The sequence below is a fragment of the Microtus ochrogaster genome, chromosome 24 (assembly GCF_000317375.1).
Source record: "Microtus ochrogaster isolate Prairie Vole_2 chromosome 24, MicOch1.0, whole genome shotgun sequence".
Taxonomy (NCBI): domain Eukaryota; kingdom Metazoa; phylum Chordata; class Mammalia; order Rodentia; family Cricetidae; genus Microtus; species Microtus ochrogaster.
This window is the reverse complement of record NC_022024.1, coordinates 21,045,204-21,069,681: the sequence shown is the minus strand read 5'-3', so window position 1 is coordinate 21,069,681 and position 24,478 is coordinate 21,045,204. Positions and strand designations below refer to the sequence as shown.

Below are 24,478 nucleotides of genomic sequence, written 5' to 3'. Positions count from 1 at the left end.
GGAACTAGCTCTTGTAGACCAGGCTGGCCTCGAATTCACAGAGATCCACCTGCCTCTGCCTCCCGAGTGCTGGGATTAAAGGCGTGCGCCACCACTGCCTGGCTCCTCACGTAGTTTTTTAAACATGCAAACACACACAGGGTAGAGAGTGGGAGATGCTGCCTGGAACCTGTATGAGTGACAAGAGAAGGATGCTGGTAATCACTCAGGCCGACTAAACACACCTCAAAATGCAACTGCAGCACTGGATTCTGATATCTTTTATTTTTCTGCCTCTCTATGGGGAAGAGAAATTCTTGGTCTGTGAGCACAATCAACAACGAGTTAAATAAAAGGAAGACAGCAAAACCACAAAGAACAGGACTATTCCCCAGTATAAGAGAATAGAGGGAATAAGAGAGATGATAAATAACAACAAAAAGAAAGCCGGGCGGTGGTGGCGCACGCCTTTAATCCCAGCACTCGGGAGGCAGAGGCAGGTGGATCTCTGGGAGTTCGAGGTCTACAAGAGCTAGTTCCAGGACAGGCTCCAAAACCACAGAGAAACCCTGTCTCGAAAAACCACAAAAAAAAAAAGAAACCCCTTCTAGGACAATGCTTGGTGATAGTGAAATTAATTGCCTCTATAATAGACAGTCCAGTCTCACTGGTTATGTTCATAGGCTGTATGAAACCTGGTTCCAGCATCTTATGACATTTGTGACCCCAGAATAGAAGATTGAAATGATATGTTATTGACTTGCTTCCAGCTCCAGGGTGACATTTTTTTGTTAGCATTTCTTCACTATCAGTGTATTACTCTGTTAAATATTGTGCAAACATTGGTTTCTTCATTCTGACAGCCAAATGAGTTGTAAGTTTTACCTCTAATCCACAACAAAGTAAATAGTTCAGGATCAAGATAACTATCCTGAATGAAGTAACTAAATTATCTAACTAAAATCAGGCATGGAAGTCAACAGTAAGATTTCTTCTGAATGTGTGTCTATAACTAACAGTTTAATATGAAGAGAAAAACAATGGAGAATTATTTTAAGTTTCCCAATTCTAGTAGTGAAACAATATGAAAATAGTCTACATAATATTTTGGTTGACAAAGTCATCTTTTACTTAATATAACTGCTGTGAAAAGTATTTTGGTTGGCAATTCTAAGGAGGCTCTAAATTAAACAGAGGAATGCATCTTATTCTCTATTCTAATCACATGTACTTTTTAAACTATATCAGGCTCATCGACTCTTCCATTCATTGATTTATTTTACAAAGGTATTAAATATTTGGTCTTTACTAGAATTTGATTTAGTTTAGCAAGGGGCAAAGTTTGGATTTAGGATCTTTCCATTCTATTGACAGAGGCAAACCACAAATTAGTAAAATCATTCTAGGTACATGAGTACAAAACCAATATATACAATGCATGAGGTTTAGGTAGCTATATTGTATATATTGTAAATAAAGTGATTTTGGGTAACAATGTATATGCATCTGTGGTATATAAGGTAAATCTAATTGAATTTTTTCAGTTTCATACAAGATTTTGCTATAAAAATATAGCCATTTGTGTAAATGTGAAGAATTTGTGTTTAAGAACAAGGTAGATGCTTTATACAGTATGGCTTAAGATACATTCATGTAATTCTAAGAATTTTATAAATAAATATACAGACCTTTCTTTTCTTAGAGATGAATGCAGTCATGGGCTTGGCATACTTATACTTTTCACCTATTTGATATATTGACTTTGTTTTCACAATATAAACTGGAATATTTCTATTTTTCTTCCTTAAGAATGTATGTTAAAATCTTATTGCCAAATCCAGATTAGCTTATTTAAGAACACAAATGTATGTTGAACTAATAAAATAAAGTGGGAATGATTGGGACCACATAATTAGAAAATAATTGAAAATTCTATATAATAAATACATTGTAGTGTGTACACAGAAGAAACCTTAACTTTCTAGGAGTTCTCTACTAATGTACAGTATATTTGATGACTTACTGAATGCTGTGATCTAATAGATAGATATTAGTACAGTAAGTTCTGTCCTCATAAAGCCCATAGTATAAAGATCCAGGCAGATAATTGCTGTATTGCATATGGTAGTGGAGGCAAAGAGAAAATGCATGAGAAAGTCATTGCAATTAGTCTGGTTTTTAGGAAACTTCACATAGTGGGTAATTTGGGATCATGCTAAGATGGTTGCAGGAAACCTCATGAGAAGGATGAGAAAGAGGTCATTTCAGGCGCAGAATCAGGCATAATGAAGCCCAGAGGAAGCTAAATGTTCCTGTGTGACTCTGACATCCAGTTTGGGCAGCAAGAGATAAAGCAACAAGGTGATCTGGTTGCTGATGTACTTGGAAGTGTCTGCAGAAACTGGTGAAACGGTGGATGTTATATAGTAAACTCTGCAAAGATTTGAAGATTTTTAACTGTTCAGCAAACAATACCTTCAGATTTCTAGAAAGCTCCATACAGAAGAGCCATGGATGGTGATCCTCTGCCACACAGAGGCGAACTGATAGGGAGATTCTGGAGGAATAATCACCAGGAAATAAACTGAGAATGAACAAAGTCCTTCATGCCGCTTATGAAGCAGCAAATTGAATTTGATTTGAGAAATATGCAGAAAGGACTCGTGCTTTTGGTAGCCTCATAATTGTGGAGAGCTACAATCAAATAAGACCTAGGGGACTGGAAGATTTAAAGAAGGTTGAAGTCATCAGAGATAACCAGAAAAGTAACCCCCACTTCCAAAATAACCCTAATAAGAAAAAATTAGAAAGTGAACGTGAAAACGTATCATCAAAGCAGAAGCCAATCTAAGATTATTGAAAATGTTTGTTTTCACTAATGAAAACAGAATTAATTTAACAAAACATAGATTTTACTATACTGACATCCTACACGTAGAACTAACCTGTCCCTGATAGCTTCAGAATACTTCAATGTGACTTTCAGAGGATAAACTACAAAGGAAGCAAACACAGGCATCGTCTTTCTATTACAAGTTCTTTCGAGTTATCGGGTCGCATGCTCCCTTCCCAGAAGCCTCCTCTGCTTTGATAGTCTTCCCCCTTATACTCCCAGGCTCCCTTCATTTCTTCTTTACTCCCATGCTTATCTTATAGCTATTCTGTTTCTGCAAATGTATTAGGAATTTAAGATCTATTAATGAACAGGAAAGACAAGGCCTCTACCTCCACAGAGCTTCTATAACAGCAGAGCGGACAGCCCACAAGAGAACTCAAGTAAGGTAACATCAGCAAGGCTATCTGCTGTCCCAGACAAAAACAAACCTAATGGTAATATCTCCTAGGGGATGTCACTATCTCTACTGTAGCAGGAGTCATACCAGATGGTGGATTCAGCGTGGAAATAAAAGGGCAGTCTTATTTGGGCTGCTCAGGAAGATTTCTGCAAGATGTTTCTGTGAGTAGAGAAGAGGAGCAAGCAGGTGGTGTGCTTACAGGGAGAGGCTGAGCTTGCTGCACCTACCAGGTGGTAAGGGCATGAGGGCCTGAGCTCCACAGAACATTATTACCGTAAAGGTTTGCAGGACTGAGGGAGCAATTAGCAATCGGTTCAATGCTATTAGGAACACTTAGGATGCAGTTAGCAGAAAATGACACAGCTGGAATGCTGATCTGGAACCTGAGGGCATATTGCAGATTGTCTTGGACAACTCTGCATGTATGATTTCAGCAACGGGGTCGCCAGGACCATTTTCTGAAAAGGAGAGGGCACAAGTTAGAGAGAAATTCAGAAGTTTGTTTCTACAATGGGGAAGTCTTATACTTGTTAGACCTCCACCTGGAGACGTCAAGAAGATAGTTAATGCCTGGTTCAAATGACTCCTTTGGGTGATAAGCAATTTACTGAGTACCTTACAAGCAAACATAGCAGAAATAAATGGTTAAAGGTTTTATACTGAATGCAGTACCTAAAGATTACACAATACTTTGGGAGTTTTATAGCTTCATCATAAAAAATTCCATACAATATGTGTAAAACATGAACCAGGACTTGTTAGGCAGATTATGTTTGATCCTTTCTTTCCTAAATATTGCTTTTAAATAGGCATTAAAAATTATCAACACCATTAATTAATCGTACACTGTAGTTGTACCCCAATTCAAGGAAAATTAAGTTAGCTTTTTCTTCATGTAGGCACACAATGATATATATAGTCATTGAGCAGAATTAAACCCTGCTACTAAAAGCAACATAGACGGTAAACATTTTGTATTTTTTAATTCTGCATACACACAAACATGCAAATGTGCTCTCCACATATTATCCATCTACTAAATGAGATGGCATTCTATCATTTACAATAACTCAGATACAACATAAGTGTAATGATGTAGTAAGAGAAAGACAAATTCTAGTGTTTTCCTGTCTGGCTAACTAAAAGAGCCTATTACATAAGAATAGAGGGCAGTAGAGTGGTCATTCTAGAGACTGGGAAGGAAAGAGATGGATAAAGAACTATTGGACAATGACAACCAAAAGACAAAAGGAAGATCACAATTCAGAATTGGGTACCACATTGGGGTGACCATAGTTCACCATAACTTACTGGGACTCTTAAGATAATTGTAAGCGTAAAAGCTTATAACACAAAATGTTAATTACCTCTAAATTGTTATTAAGCATTTTATACAAGTATTGAATTGTACTTTACCCCATAAATATATACAGTATGAATCAGTTTAAAAAAAGCTTTACTTATGTCTCAAATAAGATCTTAAAGAATCCGAACAATTCCCTTTAAAAATGACTTTAGAAATTGTTAACCATATTGTTCCTCACACTACAAAAAAAATAGTAGCTATCAAAGTGTAGTTATAACCGTAAGAATTGTCATTCGTATGTCTCACCGACTGTCTTTTTTTTTTTTTTTGCTTGCAGATCATGTATTTTAGTTCTCTGTTCCCTTACGTGGTACTTGTATGCTTCTTAATCAGATCTCTCCTTTTAAATGGCTCAATTGATGGCATCAGACACATGTTTACCCCTAAGGTATGTGCCTTATTTTCCATTACGTTTATTGTAAATATATCTCCTTAGCTATGTTTAAGGGTTTAATTCTTTTAACATAAATATATTAGACATCTAAATTATAGTATGTAGACCATTACAGAGAAGTGGTTTTTTTGTATTTCCAATTCAATCCACCTCCAATTTTTAAAACATACCATTCAGGTTCTTGAGTGAAATTGTCAGTATTTAAATTAGAAAAGTCTCTACCTGTGAAATAGCTTATGGTTTACCGTAATAAATCTGGGAAATTTTGACCTGCATTTACTCATCGTTCTCTGGTTGAGTCGTTTATATCTAATATGTGTCAACAACAGTATCTTTTTGCTAGAAGAACTAGTGAAAATATTAATTTCCTCAGTATCTGCAGGTTACACGCCGTCTAAAATCTCTGGGGGAGAATCCCACTGTTTGCTAGAATACTGTCTTATATAGAATTAGTGTTTTCTTGGGAATGTTTTGCTCTCTCTGGAGTCATAAATAAAGTGGTACACTTGATAATTTTTATAAGCACGTACACATAACAGGAAATTTTCCATTAGTTTCAAAGAGGGTTCGAAATTCATGCTGTCCATCTACTAAGCAATGACAAGTTTATTGCTGTCTGTCTTGTTCCTGGTTACCCATAATTTACTTGCACACTTAATCATGCCTTGTTATTTTTAATTCAAAACAAAACAGAAATAGGTTTTGGGAGTGTCTGTGTTTTTGTGGTTCAGCAACATAAAATTTCAGCTCACCGTTAGCTTGTTCAGACTGGTGAGGAGGTCAGAGTGTGCAGTTAAAATAGTTCCTATCCCTGTAGGCTCTGTTCACCCACACACTGAGACAATGGGGATGTTCTATTGGGAATTCACCAAGACCAGCTGGCCTGGGTCTGAAAAAGCATGGGATAAAACCGGACTCTCTGAACATAGCGGACAATGAGGACTACTGAGAACTCAAGAACAATGGCAATGGGTTTCTGATCCTACTGCATGTGCTGGCTTTGGGGGAGCCTAGGCAGTTTGGATGCTCAACTTACTAAACCTGGATGGAGGTGGGCAGTCCTTGGACTTCCCACAGGGCAGGGAACCTGATTGCTCTTCTGGCTGAGGAGGATGGGGGGACTTGATTGGGGGAGGGGGAGGGAAATGGGAGGCGGTGGCGGGGAAGAGACAGAAATCTTTAATAAACTGCGGGTCTGTAAGCACGGTCCTTTGAGCAGGGGCAGAAGGGATTAGCTTCTGTGGAATTCTTTGTCAGCTGCCTTGTTAGGAGGTAAAAGAAGCTGTGTTCTTTGTATGTCTGGGTCTGAGTTTGTATTTATTCTGTAGGAGCAAAAATGCTGACGTGGGCGTCTGGTTTTCTTCTTTAGTCCAAAAGTGCTCTTTAATATTTGGTGCCATTGAGAACTTTCGGTGGAACACTGCTTTGGATTCATACACTTCAACCACCTTAGAATTAAAATCTGCTCCAAGCCTCACATACTTGATGACCAAACAGATTTATATTCAGAGCGCTGAAGAAAATGTTTCTTGAGTTCAAGGCAACTAATTCTTCTGGCTTAACTTCTGAACTGTAACTGCTTTCCCAGTTCACAACTGGCTGTCACACAGTTCTGGAGTTTGATTTTAGTACATAGTTTAGTACTGACATGAATTTTTACATGGATCTAGCATTTAAAACTTTAGCTTATAGTAACATTTTAATTTGTATTAGGGATCTCCTTTAAAATGTTAGTTTATTTTCTTTCCTTTTTTCCTCTTTTCTTGCTAGCTAACTTCCCATTTACTATTGATAAAGTAATGGCTAAAAAAATTTCCTCAGGCGACCCCGCTCTACAAGCAAGGTGATTGGCTGGGGCTACCCCTACAGACAAATGCTGTTTGTTTGTTCTAGGGCAGTAGTTCTCAACCTGTGGGTCCCAATTCCTTTTTCAATCTTCTGTCTGTATAATTATTAGTATATTGATTCATAACAGTAGCGAAATCAGTGTTATGAACTAGCATCAAAAATAAATTGTATGGTTGGGACAACATGAGAAACAGTATTAAAAGGTTTCAGCATTAGGAAGTTGGAGAATTACTGATATAGGGTATTGACAAAAAATTAAAATAATTATAGCATACATTTTGTTTGTTCGTTTGAGACAGGGCATCACTTTATAGTCCCTTATGGTCTGGAATTTAGTCAGGACTGGCCTCATCCATATGGCAATCACGCTGTTTCAACAAGGTGCTGGGATAAGTTACTTTTTTTTTTTAATCTAAAAAAATCCATTTTATTTACTTTTTCATCTATTTATTTTACATCCGAGCCTCAGCCTCTCTGCCCCCCCCCCACGCCTCCCATTCCCCCTTCCCAGGCCTTCCACCACCTCTGGCCTACCCCCAATTCCCACCTCTTTTGTTGTTTCCATTCAGGAAAGGGCAAGTCTCCAGTGAACATCAATAAGACATGGCATGTTATAAGCTATTTTACTTTACATCGTTTACATTGTTTATGTAGGAAAGGATGTACCTAAGCACACACACATACCCTGAAACACCAAGTGGAAAATTCACCTTGATATTTGAAAGCAGGGGAAAAGAAGTCTTTAGACACGGCTCTCTCCTGCCATCTAGTGGTGACGCCATCATAGACAGCTGAGTGTACTTGAAGAAATACCCCACATATTAAACAGCTGTTAAAAATATAGTTGCTTGCTAAAATATTGATCTAATATTATGTTCAATAATAATACTTCATAAAGTATTAAAAATAACTTAAATAATCTGAAGCAATACATCCCAATATTTGAGGAAGAGTGGTAGCTTTAGAGGTTCTGAATATTACTATTTATTTCTGCCCCTGACATGCAATGTGGCAATGGGCTGGTTTCTCATCTTTTCAAAGGCTCAGATAGCAGATTCAACAGCTGCATGAATATAAATGAGAAAAACATGCACAGCACTTATCTGTGTTTGTCACGATAGTCTTCATGCACTATCAATATTGGACAGTTAGACTTTGGTTGAAAACGTGGCAATAATTTTGTTGCTACTCTTTCTATTGAAAAAGCAGAATGAAGAGGATCGTGAGTTGCCTTGACTTGCACTTTTAAAAAAAAAGTGCAATGGCTTTTGTGTCTTTTAAAATATCTATTGAATTATTATGTGTACAGTATTCTCCTTGCATGTATGGTTGCAGGGCAGAAGAGGACACTGTACCTCATTACAAACAGCCATGAGTCTCCATGTAGTTGCTGGGAATCGAACTCAGAACCTCTGGAAGAGCAACCAATGCTCTTAACGTCTGAGCCATCTCTCCAGCCGTTATCTTGCACTTTCATTAAATCTCTTAGCATCACAGTTGGATTTGGTACGATTCATATTCTTAGCTACCACCTACCTTGACATTACTCCCAATAAAGACAATTTGACTTCAATGTGAGAGAGAGAAAAAAAAACCAATTAAGCATTTTTATGAATGGAAATAAGATTAAGTGCTTATTGAATTGATTTATTTCATTACGTTCTTGAAAGATTTGATGAGTTTTCAAAGAAGTAAGGCACAGCCCACAAGGTGGGATGTGTTTGCACATTCAGAACACTCGTAATGCAAAGACCTCCTTCTGTTCTCGAAGAAATGGAAAGGTATCGTGGCAGCCCAGTCATTCCAATCATGTACCAGTTACCTCCATCCTTAGATTTCCAGCAAAATTTGGGAAACGTGAGAAGGCTAGGATGTGCAGTGATTATTTCCCTTTGTATTGGTACTTGATGTATTATGCAATGGAAAAGACAAGGAAAGATATAAAATAGGAAATTATCAAAGAGTAGTAATTTCTCTGTCACCATCTGCGGTTATGATTTATCTGGAAACACTGAATAGTTCTCTCTTAAGTGGAAAAGTCACTATGTAAGGACTTGATAATATTCCCTGTTGCATTCTTAGCTACTTTTCTAGAAAAAAAAAATATTCCTAAGTAATAATTTATTTTCCTATTTTAAATTACATTTGGGTTTACAGATATCACTTATCCGTATTAAAATGATCTAATCTCATATAAGTGAATTGCTCAGAACTTGGGATTTATTCCTGACTTCTTTAATTCTCTCTTATTTTCAAACAGCTCGAAATGATGCTGGAGCCCAAGGTGTGGAGAGAGGCTGCCACTCAGGTCTTCTTTGCCTTAGGTCTGGGATTCGGTGGAGTCATTGCCTTTTCGAGCTACAACAAGAGAAACAATAACTGCCACTTTGACGCTGTTCTCGTGTCCTTCATCAATTTCATCACTTCTGTCCTGGCGACGTTGGTGGTGTTTGCAGTCTTGGGCTTCAAAGCCAATATCGTGAATGAAAAATGCATTTCACAGTATGGACAAATCATTTCCATTTGCTTCTAATGGTACAATTCTCTATAAAACCTGCGTCAAAGAAACAGGGTGCTCATTCTCGTTCTGCTCTATTTTTTAGGAATTCTGAGATGATTTTGAAATTTTTGAAAATGGGGAACATTAGTCGGGATGTCATTCCCCATCACATTAACCTTTCAGCTGTTACTGCGGAAGATTATCATTTAGTTTATGACATCATTCAAAAAGTAAAAGAAGAGGAGTTTGCTGTTCTTCATCTCAACTCCTGTCAAATCGAGGATGAGCTAAATAAAGTTAGTAAGCCATGTCTGAGAAGTCAAGCAATTATCATTCAATTCAAGTATGCATCATCCCAAAGCGTTCTTCAGTGAAGTGGGTTGCACAGTGCCTAGCGATGCAGTTTCAAAATTCTCAGATAACTCAGATAACTCTGCATCTCATAGAGTATGTTTACTTACAATGATTTTGGTTATTTTAAAAAAGAAGTCTCACCAGCATTCAAACCAATAGCTCTTCCAGAATGAAGACTAATCCGATACACATTTTGGTACAAAATTTAATGCAGAACTTGAATTTTGATTTTTGAGTTTTTGATAAATGAATGGATGGATAAATGAATGAATGATAATTTTTGTTAGACAGTTGAGTTCAACACATTCTGATTATGTCTTTTTCTTAGACTCTAATATATTTTAATCAGCAAGAAATTGGGGAAAAGTAATAAATATCCTTCTATTGGTTGCTATTATCTGCATACATTGTCAATTAGGAGGACAGAAATTGGCCATTAATCATTTGCTCTAATATAGATAGCTATGCCTGAAACTCAACATAAATATCGCATGCTGGCAACTATGGCTGAAGCCTTAAATAATTATAACTTTGAATTCTAAGAGAAAATATAATTTCTAGTTTGTTCACCAATTCTTTTAACGGAAGTAATACAATCACCATGCAAGTAGTGTAGAGTTTTGCTTTTTAATACTAATAACATATTTCACTTTGTGTGTGTGTGTGTCTATGTGTGTGTCTGTGTGTACATGTGATGGCATTTCCTCATTGGGAATGTACAGAGAGACCGTAGTTTGATAGGTGTTTTCACCAATCACTTTTTTACCTCTGATTTCTCAATGTACCTGGAACCACAGGGATCTGCTTGTTATGTCTGTGTGTGCCATCAAGCTCCTACCTTTGTACCGCAGTTATAGACACATGGCATCAGGCCTGGCCTTTACATGGATACTAGGCAGTTATACGAATCCTAATATTTGTACAGCAAACACTTCACCCACAGACCTGTGGCCTCATTTTTTTTTCATTAAAAATTATTTTGCCTATGGTTGTATATTCATTGTACATTTTGCCTATGGTTGTATATTCATTGTACATAGTACTGAGTTACAAACGAACAGTTTCCTTTGGGAGTTATATTTTTCCCATGCACACTCCTCCTAAGAGTTCCTCCTAATGTTTGTTTTCTCAGACAATGTTGTTTATACTTTAACAAATGTGTAATTTAACACATGTATATATTATTTTAATGCTTAAATATATATTGTGTATGTGTGTTAGAAAAAAGGTAAGGGAAACACACCAAATATGCAAAAAACTTTAACTGCTAAATAATAAGAATCCAACAACTCAATCAGTAAATGGCCTACTTTTTCCACTAACCACGCACTGACACACACAAATACACAAGCACACACACACACACACACACATGCATACACACACACACATTTTACAAACGAGAAATGAGAGAAAACATGCAAGATTAGTCCTTCTAAAACTAAGTATGTTTGATATGAATATCTTCAGTTATACTCACTTTCTGTACAAGATATGACCCTGTTTTTAGGCACTAACACAATTTCATAGTATATACATGCTGCATCATGTCTGCCATTCCTCTGTTGATGCTCACCTACTTGGTTCTAACCTAAGCTGTTGTCAACAGTACTACAGTAACTAATGTTCAAGTATGCCTGTGATGTGTTATTGGGGAGTTCATTCATTAAACACCAGGCATGGTACATCTGTGTTTTATGGTATATCCACTTTTAGTTTGGAGGAAAATTTCGTAGTGATTTCCATATCATTAGTGTCCTACCAGTGGTATATGAGAATTCCTTTTCTCAATAATTTCACCAGTATTCGTTGTGATTTTTTTTTTTGATGACTGCTCTGAGGACTTGTAAGATGAATAACAAATAATATCATTTTAATTTTTTTCTGTTATAGCTAATATGTTGAGCTTTTGAATGTGTTTGTGGTTCATCTTTAGAGAAATTGCTGTTCATTTCTTCAGTCCATATATTTTGTGCTTTTATTCTTCTTTTTTTTTTCAAAACACAAAATACTTTAATTGTGGTGGAATAGTCCATCTGAAAATGATTTGTCGACAGGGAATTCCAAAAAATGATCTTTCTTCTGGAAATTACCCAAATAGAAGTCATCAAACTTCTGGATTATGCAGATGGTGAGGCAATGATTGACACTGAACCAATGAATTTCTTCTTCTTTTTTAGTAGTTAAATTTCTTTGTATATTTTGGATATTCAGGATGACTTGCAAACTTTTATCTATAGGCTGCCTATTCATTTGTTTCTTTTCTTGTACAAAAGTTGTTTAATTTCAGGATACCTAATGTTTCAGTTGTTAGCATCGTTTTCAGCAAATGCAGTCCTAATCAGAAAGTCTTTAAACATGCCTATAATTTCATGTGTGTTCTTGACTTTTTTCTCTATCAGTTTCAGTAATTGTAAAAATTACCAAAGAACCAAAGGTTTTTTTTTTAAACATTGGAACACAGGAATGTTAGATTTAGATAAGATAAGGGTGCACTTGATTTTTTTTTTATCTAAAGCATGTGTTTTCTCTTTTGTTTCTTGCATTTTTTACCAATAATAGATTCGTCTCTCATACAATACTCCACTTCTTCCCTCTCCCCTACCACCTAGTCTCCTCCCAGACTCACTCCCCCTCCATTGCTCTTTACAAAAGAACAGGCCTCCAAGGGAGAACAAATAAACAACACAAAATAAGGTACAATAAGATAAGGCAAATGTCCTGATCACAAGGCAGTGTAAGAGGAATAAAAGAAGGTTTTCATAAAGCACATTCTAACCACAGTTTCCCCTCCCCCAGCTCTGTCCTGCTCCTTCCCATTTCCCCACATATCCCTCTCCACTCTTTTGAGGGAGAGAGAGAGAGAGAGAGAGAGAGAGAGAGAGAGAGAGAGAGAGAGAGAGAGAGAGAAACAGACCAGACCAAAAAGGTGTTTCATTCTGTTTTTTCCTTTGAAATTGATTTTTCTTAAGATTGAAAACTGACTTTCTATAATTCAGTAATTTCTTCTTTTGCATTCTTTTAAGCTAAAATGTTTATTCTTTCCGTTGTTTATTTTCTTGATTCTAGCTGACTAAGCTACTTCATGGGCCAGAAATATTTGCATACATATATATCGTGTTTTGTGTTTATTGCAATAAATCAGTATTTGCATTCACAAGTTTTAACAAAATTAACAAATATCATTTATTTACTAATACACTTTATCATTCCCAGATCTTTGAAATAATAACCAACACCATTTGGTTGTATATTTTGCTTAGCAACTCTGAATTGTATTTCAGTCTTTGGTTACTCAATACCATCAGTCTAGGTCCTGGGAAGGAGAACATGATTTAAGGAATAAAAGCTTATGCTAGCATATTTCTTTGCAGTAGCTCTGGTCATTACTGTTGAATAGAAGCGTCTCAGGCTCTTGCTCTTGGTTAATACTGGTTGTATGTGTTCTACAGGCTGTGCAGGGCACTGGCTTGGCATTCATTGCCTTTACAGAAGCTATGACTCATTTTCCTGCATCTCCGTTCTGGTCAGTGATGTTTTTTCTCATGCTGATAAATCTCGGACTTGGCAGTATGTTTGGAACCATTGAAGGAATCATCACTCCTGTTGTGGACACGTTCAAAGTGAGGAAGGAAATACTCACTGGTGAGATTTTGCTTTTCAGCATTAGCTGTGGCCCATTTATGTTGCTGAGAGAATAGATACTATAATTAGATTGTGTTATCTCTTGGATTGCATTAATATCAATGTGACGATAGATTATAATTTATAATAATATAATAGTAGGTCTTATTATTTAAGTGTATTAGTTCTTTCAGGAAAAATTGTATTTAATAATTTTTATCTTTTCCAAAAAGTAGTTTTTATTGCTATCCTATATTTGTTACTTGTCTTTTGCTATGAAAAAAAAGAAAAAAAAAAACATGTCCAAGATAAGGAATTGAAGAAAGAATCTATTTTGAGTTTACAGTTTAAGAGGGTTAGACAGCCTGAAGTAGCAGGCAGTTTAAGCCGTATGTGAAACCTCATATCTGATCCACACAAAGGGAGTGGAGAAAGCTATTCCCAGCTTCTTCTAATTTTACTCACATTAAAAGGAGATTGAGACATACAATACAGTCTTTATTTATATTAACTGTCAAAAAGGCAAAATAAACAGCTTTAAAATGTGCAGAAAAACCACACTATAGATTACAAATGTATCTGTAAGGTTTTACAATAACAAGTGTCCCAAAGTTTGTGACTTAGATGTTAAGCAGGAACCATTTCTTCTCAGTTGACACTTGGATAAGGAGAATACTCATCCCAATAATCGTCACATTGCTTTGCCCACTGAAGCTATTCAGGCAAGAAAAATATGTAAATATGGGTTGGTAGTGAAACTTTTTCTAATTGGATTTTTCATCTTATGTTTCAATTACAATATATTTCAATAAAACTTGAGCATTTGTAAGTTTGATAATCCATTAGAAATCACACTAGACTCATTATTGCATTGGTATTTAAACACTACAGAAGCTTATTAAATGTAATAATCACCTATGAGTGTGAGCTGCCTGAAAGGTGACTTTTCTATTAATAAGAGAAATATGGAATGGATATTTATTTTTAAAATTGTCATACAATTGTCCCTCAGTTATTATTTGTACTTGGTAGATGGGATGCCCCAGAATTAAGGAGATGAATTATGTACTATTGAATCTAGAGTTTAACCCTGTGTAACCTACTCCTAACATGTAATTTTCCATAGAATCAGAGAAACTATTGCCTACAACAAATTATGAAAATTGAAAACTATTGGTTGAATGTAATGATTCACAATAACAGAAAGTCTTGTTTCTATGTAAAGGCTAATTTTTCGTTTGTTTATTTTCTTTAGTTATTTGTTGCCTCTTAGCATTTTGTATTGGCCTGATATTCGTGCAGCGCTCTGGAAATTACTTTGTTACAATGTTTGATGATTATTCTGCTACATTGCCTCTGCTAATTGTGGTCATCTTGGAGAATATTGCTGTAACCTTTGTTTATGGCATAGATAAGTAAGTATACTTGATTGCATGCAGCTGTTTTTGACCTCTATTTTTGAAAAGTTTGATCAATATTTCATTTAAAGGGGAACAAAATGAAAAGGGATGAATCTTCAGCTAGTCAAGTATTTCACAGTCTTTTCTTGATTGAACAGTTTACGGGCGTGCATTTCCTCAGTGCATGAGGGTTGGGAGCAGCATACAATTTAAGGTTGCCTAGAGTTCTAAGCCCTGGCTTAATTCCTATTCAAAGGATAACTTCCACACTTGAAAAGTATTTGATATGTTCCTATATCATAAGTTTCTCTGACTTGTTATTGTTTCTCACATTTTATATACGATGAGAATACGAAACCCAAGAGGCTCCTTATTCATTTAGAACATGAACAGTCTCAGATCTATGACTCACAGATTCCCCCACTTCATTATAAAGCTTGTGCCCTCCATCTTAGCCTGGATTATATTATGAGAAGGGAGAAAAAAAGAGAGAAAGAGAGATAGAGACAGAGAGAGATCATTACACACAGAGAGAGACAAAGACGGAGGCAGAGAGACGGAGTTCATGTTTTCTGGTGTCAGGAAAGATTTGGGAAAATGACCTAGTCTATTCTGAGATGCATATACATTCACAGCACACAGACTACATATGCAATTAACTGACTTTTCTGTATGTTTACACCCCGGTCGCATACTTTCTATGTGTGAAGAATGTGTATTTGATATGAAATGAAATGTCAAGTTCATCTCAATGGATAAGAGAACTTCGAAGTATTTATTCAGTATGTTTTAAAATAATTGTCTCCACCAGACATACACAGATGGAGTGATGAGAGAGTTGTGTAAAGTTTATGTTAGATGAAGACTAGAGTCTCTTATGTGACCTAAATACAATAATGGGTATTGAATGAGTATTTTGACTGAGTTGAGACAATATTAATATTGTCCAAAGTTACAAGCCAGGAAGAATAGGAATTGCTTGTAATAATCACATTTCAGTTAGTGAAAGCAGCAAAAGCAATTTTAAAAGCAAACAAAATCTTGTGTCTTAATTCTGGATGAAAAACTTCTGTATCATCATGAAAATGCATGGAAATTAAGGGGGCTAGAGAGATAACTTAGTGAGTAAGCACTTTCAGTTAGCACAAAAAATGAAGTTCAGATTCCTAAAACCAATGTAAAAAATGTTGTTTGGGCATGGTGGCTTGCCCATAATTCCTCCATAAAGGAAAGAGAGACTGGAAGTTTCTAGAAGACTGGTTAGCCAAAAAGCATAGCATTCAATAAGAAACTCTGCATAAACATATTGTCATTATGGAAGACGTGTGTCTTAGTTAGGGTTACTGTTGCTTTGATGAAACACTATGACTTAAAGCAAGCTGAGGAGGGAAGATTTTAATTTGGTTTACACTTCAGGATCATAGTCCATTACTGGAGAAAGTCAGGACAGGTACTCAAGCAGAGCTGACACCTGGAGGCAGGAACTGATGCAGAAGCCATGGTTGAATGCTGTTTCCTGGCTTGCTTCCCATGGCTTATTCATCCCAACTTCTAATATAGACCTCAAAACCAGCAGCCCAGGGATGGCACCATCCACCATGACTGGGCCCTCACCCATTGGTCATTAAAGGAGAAAATGCCTTACAGCTGGGTCTCATAGAGGCAATTCCTCAACTAAGGCTCCTTCCTCTGATGACACTAGCTTGTTTCAAGTTGGCACAAAACTGGCTAGAATAACATGCAATGGCAATCCCAGGACAACACACTCACATACATGCATGCATGCATGCATGCATGCATCCATCCACGCATCGATCCATCCATCCATCCATACACATGTATACACAGATATGTAAGCATACATATACAATCACAATACCTACATATACATATCTATGAAAAATTAAATGCAAATTAAGATAACAATGAGATATTCTTAACACTTGCTAGAATGGATAACATTTCAAACACCAACAGCACAAAGTACTGATGAGAATATAGACTTGAAGAAACCCTCATTCATTGCTGTTGGAGATATGAGATAAAGTAGCTATTTCAGGAGACAGTTCTCCAGCTTGTGATACAACGAAGATACTTTTATCACATGACAGGTCAGGTATACAGTTTGGTATTTACGAAGAAGAAATATATTCCAGATGAAAACTAGTACAAAAATGGTTATAGCAGCTTTCCTAAGAATGGTCAAAAATCAGAAACAGTCAAGATACCTTTGAACAGATGAATGGATAAATCTACCCAGAGAGGAAAATATTGTCCAATCCTAGATAAATTCCTACAAAGTCATGAAAACAACGTTGGAAATATAATGCGTATTGCTAAGAGACAAAAGCTGTAGCTGATAATGCTGCATCCGGATGGATTCCAACTTGTTACATCTGTTTAGATGGTATCCAGATAAGTGTTTGATAGCAACTGGGGATAGGGACATATGTGTAGATCGAGCCCAAGGTGTGTTTAGAACACATATAATAATAATAAATATAAGTTGTTATGGTTTTGTTCAAAGCCATAGAAGGCATAATACCAATAATGAATGTTAGCTATTGGCAGTAGCAAATACTGATATGCCAATACCAGCTTATCGTTTCTAATATATATGCAACTCTGATATAGAATGTTGATAATGGGGGACATGACTCATAAGTTGGGATCAGAGATATATTGGATTCAGCATCTTTACGTTAGCATTGTTGTGAACCTAAAATTGTTCTAAAATTAAATGTATATGGAGAAATGTTCTCCGGTGGCTAACATTACAGACATTGTTAAGATGGGGGATTGTTTCTTCCCGTTTTAAAAGGCACAGTGTGCTAACTTTACAGGTAGAAATTTGATTTAGATCTTGATTACAAAACCAAGTTTGTTAATGTGTTACCTCATAACCATTGAATCCTAATCTTTACTGTGATAGAATCTGATATTGTTACTGGACTTCTCTCTCAATTAATAAGTTATCAATTTAGTTATTAATAAGTTATCAATTTAGATTTACATTTAAGTAGTTTATTATTTGAAACCTTCTTCAAATAATATGATTATTATATATATATGATTATTATATGATATATATGATTATTATATTATTATATAATATGATTGAGAATATGATTTTTTTAATGGTAGTGTTTCTAACCAATCATAACAGGAGAAAAAGTAATGCCAACAATAGCTGCATTTGTTGAATACCTATTGTGTAAGAAATCGTATGTTCTGCATATGTCACTGTGATTTTAACAATAATCTTTCAAGTTAGATATAGTAGTTTTTGAAGTACCAAAAATGAAATTCAAAGCAAGAAAGATGTATGTTAAAAGATGGCAGAATTGTCATTTGGAATAAGACAGCTTGATTTCAAAGGTCACAATTTATCTAAAGTTCTGGGATGGAAACTCTCACACAAGAATTTTCCAATTTAATTAGTTTTTCTTTTACATCATTGAGCAGCATTGAATACTTCCTGCTCAGCTCCAATGATTTTATGATTTCATAAGCTCAGTAACCTAATATACTTCTAGCTGAATCTCCACTAATACCTTTGAAAGATGGCAGGCAATTGAGAGTAGACAATCTAAATCCAAACTTTTGTCATAGCAAACAGTTTAGCACAGAGAAAGAAAATATTCAATTATACTAACTCAGTGTTATTAGGAAATATGAATACAAATGTAAAAGGAGTGTTCTTAAAGCCTGGAGATAATGGCCACATAGTTCTTTGTTCCTTTGAGTTCTTTTTTTTTTTTAATTTCTTTACTGGTTTTAATAGTGAAACCAAAGACTTACAGTCTTTGACAAGAGGATCCCCCCCACCATGAACCTTCATGAAAGGTTAAGATAAGCCACTGGTACCTAAAAGACCTGTATAGTGTCCCTTATAGGGGGGAGGGCAGTAGAAAACATGCAACTAGGTTTCTGACACCTTCTTTAATCCCTTTAGTTCATTGAAGCAAAGCGTGCCGTGCTATTTTGAAGATGTGGCCTAATCTCAAATGAATATCTTGGGTCCCGTCCCTCACTGCAAGGGCTGCAAAGAGCTTAGAACACAGTAAGATCTTTAGTGAGGGAGTTAACAAGGTTCTGAAAGGAGCAGCAAACTAATGTGCCCTTCTAAAATTAAACTCTGTTCTGAATAAAAATAATGAGAAGATAATTAAGTTAGCAAGATAGACATAAGCAGGGCCAGTCTGAAATGGAAGAAGAGATAAAAGAGAGGAGGAGAGACCATAGGTCCGAGACAAAACAAAGACAACCATCGATCCTTTTGCGAGCATGGAGCTGTCCTCATTCTTTCCTCCTGAAAATTTGGGAAAATGGATTCCTTTTAAGTGTAGTCAAGTCTTAAGGAAAACAAGTCATTTCAAAAGAAAGAAAATGAGGAAATGAGTCATACAGCAAGCCATTAAAATAGAATTTTCACAAGATACTTCAGTAAAGTTTTAGAATTGACAGATATTTCAAAAGGATGGAATTGTGGAATTATTTTAATTTTCAAAAATATGAAGGAGGAAAAAAGTAGATGGAAAAGCAGAAGTATTGGGGTTCAAAAAAATAATTGTGTGTAAAACTTAAATATGTTATAAATGCGGCCCCAAAATAAAAGGAACATTTAAAAAAAGCAAAGTAGTTAATTATTTAAGAATGGAAAATAATTTTTATTTTTATTATTTATTTTTTATAAAATCAAATAAATATAATGAATACATTAATATATCAAACATACCACACAAAACAATACTGAAGGAACTGACCTGAAGTAAGTGATAATGTGATTATTGAAAGAGTAGGCAGAGTTCTTCAAAACCAGATGTTACAGCTAATACCAGGTCTCTAAGTTATTAGTACAAGAAAATATATTGAGCATCATACTAAAACAAACTTTATTTTGACAAATCAAACTAATATTTAATCGAAAACTCTGCTCATCAACAGGCATTTTTATATATTATTTGTTAAGTATATATGTTTATAATCAAGAAAAGAAAACATACTTTTGAATATAGCTAAACTGTCATTCAAGTATAGTGCTTGTTGACAGTTAAAGATCATCAATGCAGGGACTAATGGGTAGCAGTAAGATTCATTGTTCTTTATCTAAGTATTTGTTATTTCACTATATTTTTTATTTATGGGTGTGTGTGGAATACATATTCCAGTATACTCAGGAGACCAGAGAACTATTTTCAAGTGTAATTCTGTCTTTACACTATGGAGTTTCTGGGCATCTAACTCAGGTCACAGGCTTGGTTGCCAGGGCCTTCTTCATCCACTGAGTTATCATAGTGGCCCCAAGATTCACTTTTAGCTGAATTCAAAGGGAGACGACTGTTTTTACAACGGCCGTATACTGTTACCATGTTGATACTGAATTTCCTCCCTTATAAATTATACTACTGTAACCAGACAACCCTGCCTCCCACTCCAGTCCAGTGAAATTCTAACCGTGATTCTGGTTCCATAGCTAGTTTATGAATAGTAAGGAAATCAGATGTCTTTGTGAACCAGAAAATGGAGGTAGCCACAGGTAATTGTCCCTGGGAAACTACAAGAAAAAGTAAAGAGACAGTCCTAGGGGAGAAGCTTGAAGACTCAGATTGGAATTGAGAGATATTTGAATGAATTGCAAAATGAGAATATTCTTTCAATTATGATATTACTCAGAAAAACAAACAGTGAACATTCTGCAAAATTTAAACACCCACTGGTGGTATTCTGGGATAGCATAGAATCACTATAATTTTTGTAAAAGGTTATTCAGGGTGTTTAACATAACAAAATTTGCAGTTTTATTCTAGGTTATCATCCATAGTACACTTCAATAACTGGCTAGGGGGTTATGCTAAACATACTGATAACAGCTTCAATTTATTTTATAAGTAAATATTCATTCTCTACATCATCTTTCATTTTGAATTTGTGTGTGTTTGAATGTATGCATCTATGTGAAGGCAAGGTTGTCTGTTTATGTCCCCGTGGAAACCATAGGATAACATTCTGTTCTCATCTTCTGTTGCCTTCCATCTTAATTTTTGGAAACGGTCTCTCCCTCAGCCACAGACTTTCTATGTCAACTGGACTGACTGGCAAGTGAGCTCCTGTGATTTGTTAGTCTCATTTCCTCAGCACTGAGGTTGATATGCATACTGATGTGCCTCCGCTTTTTATATGGGTGCTGGAATCTGAACTTAAGCCCTTACGCTTGAATGGAGCGCACTTAGCCCACGGAGCTACCCCTCTATCCATTGAATTTGTGATCAGTGCAACACATACTAAGGTGTTATATCTAGATTTCTATCAGATTAGTAAGGTAATGTCATATGATGGAGGAATAATTAAATGTTTTCTTTTCCCCAGGTTTATAGAAGACCTAACGGATATGTTAGGCTTTGCTCCGAGCAGATATTACTATTATATGTGGAAATACATTTCCCCTTTAATGCTACTAACATTGCTAATCGCTAGCATTGTGAATATGGGATTAAGTCCTCCTGGCTATAACGCATGGATTGAAGAGAAGGTAAAATGCAAAATAAAGAAGTTGTTTTTTTTTCTTTTTTTGAATTTTAAATTTTTTTTAAAACAAAACAAACTGTCATTTTTTATTACACATACCAATCCAATTTCCCACTCCCTCCAGCTTATTTGAAGTAAAAAAATGCCACGCTAGAAATCTTTGTATTTTATTTACTTGATAGTATTATATTATTTGTTTATTTATTTATCTCTTTTGAAAGATGCTACTTTGGTTTGGGGTTAATAGCATTTATAATTTGCACCTCATACAGCTATGATGTTTATACACTGTAAACTTCTTTAGCAAATGACACTCAAAAAGCCTTCTATTTATTAAACCAGATCTCTTCATTTTATCATTGAAGAACAGTGGTTTCATGGCTTTTGACGCTAGGAAGCATAGTAAAGCTCCAAAAATATATATCTGTAGAAATTCATTAAATATAAGCTACTCACAATGCTTAAAATACATATTAGCAATACAGACATAATTTAAATAAATATTAAATCAAGACTTTATGACAATTGTTTTCTATTAAGCAAGTGACTATGGAAGGCGTGTTTCCAAGTAGTACAGCCACACTGGCTCAAACATGAGGTCTGTGTTGGCTGTTATAGATCAGTGCACTGATTTAAACCCCTCTACGGTCAATAATTCTGCATAATAATAACACATTCAAAATGGAAACATAGACCAGCCTGTCTTATTTATCAAACCATGGGACCAGATGTGCTTTGAAATCTAAATTTCAAGATTTTTGAGAGATGGTATGGTACACATATCACATGTCTGTTGCTTAGTAACAGAGTACCCCCAGACTTAGTGATTGATAGTTTTTCCTAATTATTGTCAATTCTTTTGGTTTTTCCTAAACTAATAGATGTGATAGCATTCAGTTGGGAGAAAATTATCCCGCCCCCCTCTTTTTCCCTCTCCCTTTTGTCTTTATCTCCTCTTTGGGTTCCCTCAAGTTTAACGGGGTCAGGGCAGAATTCTAAGAAACAAAAATATTAACGATCAGACTTTTTAATCATTGAGTTTGCTGAATGTCATTTCCATTACTTACTGTCAGTCAGAGGAAGTGAAATGATTATCTGAGAACCTGACTTATAAACCCAAGACCAATATAATGCTTTCATCTGTGCGCATAAGAAGATGGTTGATATTTATCTTTCCTTGACTTTACCAGGCTTCCGAAGAATTTCTGAGCTACCCGGTGTGGGGGATGGTTGTCTGCTTCTCTCTCATGGCTCTTGCAATACTTCCCGTCCCTGTTGTTTTCGTTGTTCGTCGCTGCAACCTCATAGACGATAGCTCCGGTAACTTGGCCTCTGTGACCTACAAGAGAGGAAGAGTCCTGAAAGAGCCTGTAAACTTGGAAGGAGATGACGCAAGTCTCATTCACGGCAAGATACCAAGCGAAATGTCGTCGCCTAATTTTGGTAAAAATATCTATCGAAAACAAAGTGGTTCCCCGACACTGGACACCGCTCCCAATGGACGCTATGGGATTGGGTATTTGATGGCGGACATGCCAGATATGCCGGAGTCAGACTTGTAGCTGAAATGGCAGCAGCCTGCGGGCGTGGTTCATTTTTATCAATGGATGTTGGTTCTACTATGAGAAGCATTGGGCTTCACTTATCAGAAGGTGATCTCAGGTGTCCATGGCTGTGATCTTTAATCCCAACAGTATAAAACCGTCTAAGAAGAGCGTTCCTCAGTTTACATTTGCACAGAAATGATTAAAAACAAAGCTGACAGTGACTGAGGTCATATTTTGCCAGGATTTTTTTTTTAAAAATAACGATACTTTTGGCATATTTTCAAGTATTTCTATCTCTTTAAAAAGAAAACAGGTGTTACCTCAGTTTCTAATGATTTCTGAATTTAATATTATTGGCAATTTTAAAATCATTGGTATATCTTAAAATTTATAATTTTGCCTTCAGAGCAAGTCCCAGGATTACCTGGCACAGTTGGGAGAGTCCATACCACTCTGCATAATTCCATGAATATGTTCTGTAGATAGGCTCTACTTATTTAGGCATTTAATTGAAGAAGACTGCGAAGTATTTTCTTATGTGACAGCCATATAGAACAAAATATCAAAGAGTGAGTAAGAAGGCACTTAATGCTGGATGAATGTTAGATTCGGAGGTGACAGAAGATCACATGTGATGGCTGTCTGTATATATTGTGTAAAATAGGTGGGTGAAAATGACTTAAGAGTGAGTTGCTCCACACTCTCTAGAATTATGCAGACTCTGCATTTTCCTTATGCCGTGTGCCTAAAAACCTACTTAATATTTATTGTGGTTTTGAGATCACTTACAGTATATTTATATAATATACTTACAATGTATAGAGATGCATATCGGGACGCTAAGTGCTGATTTGAAAACCTGAAGCAAGATAGTATTTGATTTCATATATTTCTGTTTTGCTTCATTTTATGCAAATACAAATCCTTTTTTTAAGTGATTGTTAAAACTGTATGGCATTACATTTTAACCTACAAATAAACGAAGTTTAGACAATGGCGTTTGTTTTCCTCGTTGATTTTCCTTGACTCACCTGGACAGGATTGCGCCTCTTGCAATTCGTGAGCAAGGTCGCCTTGCATTTCAGCCAGCACTTGAGCATTTTGTAGTAATCATCACATTTCCAGTGGGATCAACAAAGTCACAGGGCTGCCACCACTTTACAGACAAATAAACAATCAAGTTTATTGATTGATGAGTGGCTCTCATGCAGTTTCAAAGTATGGAAAAAGGCATATAATTTCTAACAAACTGTGTTTAGCCTTGAATGTTTGCTTCATTTTTTTTTTCATCTATAGCATTAGATAAAGAATCGGAAACACAATAGAATAATCTGAATGCACAATGCAGTTTTATTCATTATAGTCAGATTCCTTTCTTTCCTTCCTTCCTTCTTTCCTTACTGGATGTTAAACCTATGTGCATATCACACAATCAAGGCAAGTGCTTTACCACTGAGTTATATGCATGCCCAGGCCTGCCCTGCTAATGCCTATGATTTATAAGAACCCTCTACATTTAATCTCCATTTCTAATCATTTTCATAACGGCATGTCTATTTTTCTACATTTCTTCTTCTACTCTGTTGCTGGTAATTCATTGTTCTATGGTCAGTTTCCAACTACAATGGTTGTTTTAAAAAGA

At 35.9% G+C, this 24,478-nt stretch overlaps 1 protein-coding gene across 2 annotated transcripts in view; it reads left to right on the top strand.

Annotated features, from left to right (window-relative positions):
• Nucleotides 1–23,831, top strand: part of Slc6a15 (solute carrier family 6 member 15) — a 31,352-nt gene extending 7,521 nt beyond the window's left edge. Inside the window, exons 5-11 of one of the 2 annotated variants that reach the window (XM_013350390.1) lie at nucleotides 4,919–5,029; nucleotides 9,144–9,385; nucleotides 9,487–9,679; nucleotides 13,190–13,382; nucleotides 14,617–14,776; nucleotides 21,131–21,293; nucleotides 22,480–23,831. In XM_013350390.1, the coding sequence (XP_013205844.1) occupies nucleotides 4,919–5,029; nucleotides 9,144–9,385; nucleotides 9,487–9,679; nucleotides 13,190–13,382; nucleotides 14,617–14,776; nucleotides 21,131–21,293; nucleotides 22,480–22,851 (1,434 nt within the window). In that variant the 3' untranslated portion in view covers nucleotides 22,852–23,831. The remainder of the gene's footprint in view (nucleotides 1–4,918; nucleotides 5,030–9,143; nucleotides 9,386–9,486; nucleotides 9,680–13,189; nucleotides 13,383–14,616; nucleotides 14,777–21,130; nucleotides 21,294–22,479) is intronic. The other variant, XM_005358108.3, reaches the window with a different exon arrangement.
• The last annotated feature ends 647 nt before the right edge of the window (nucleotides 23,832–24,478 follow it).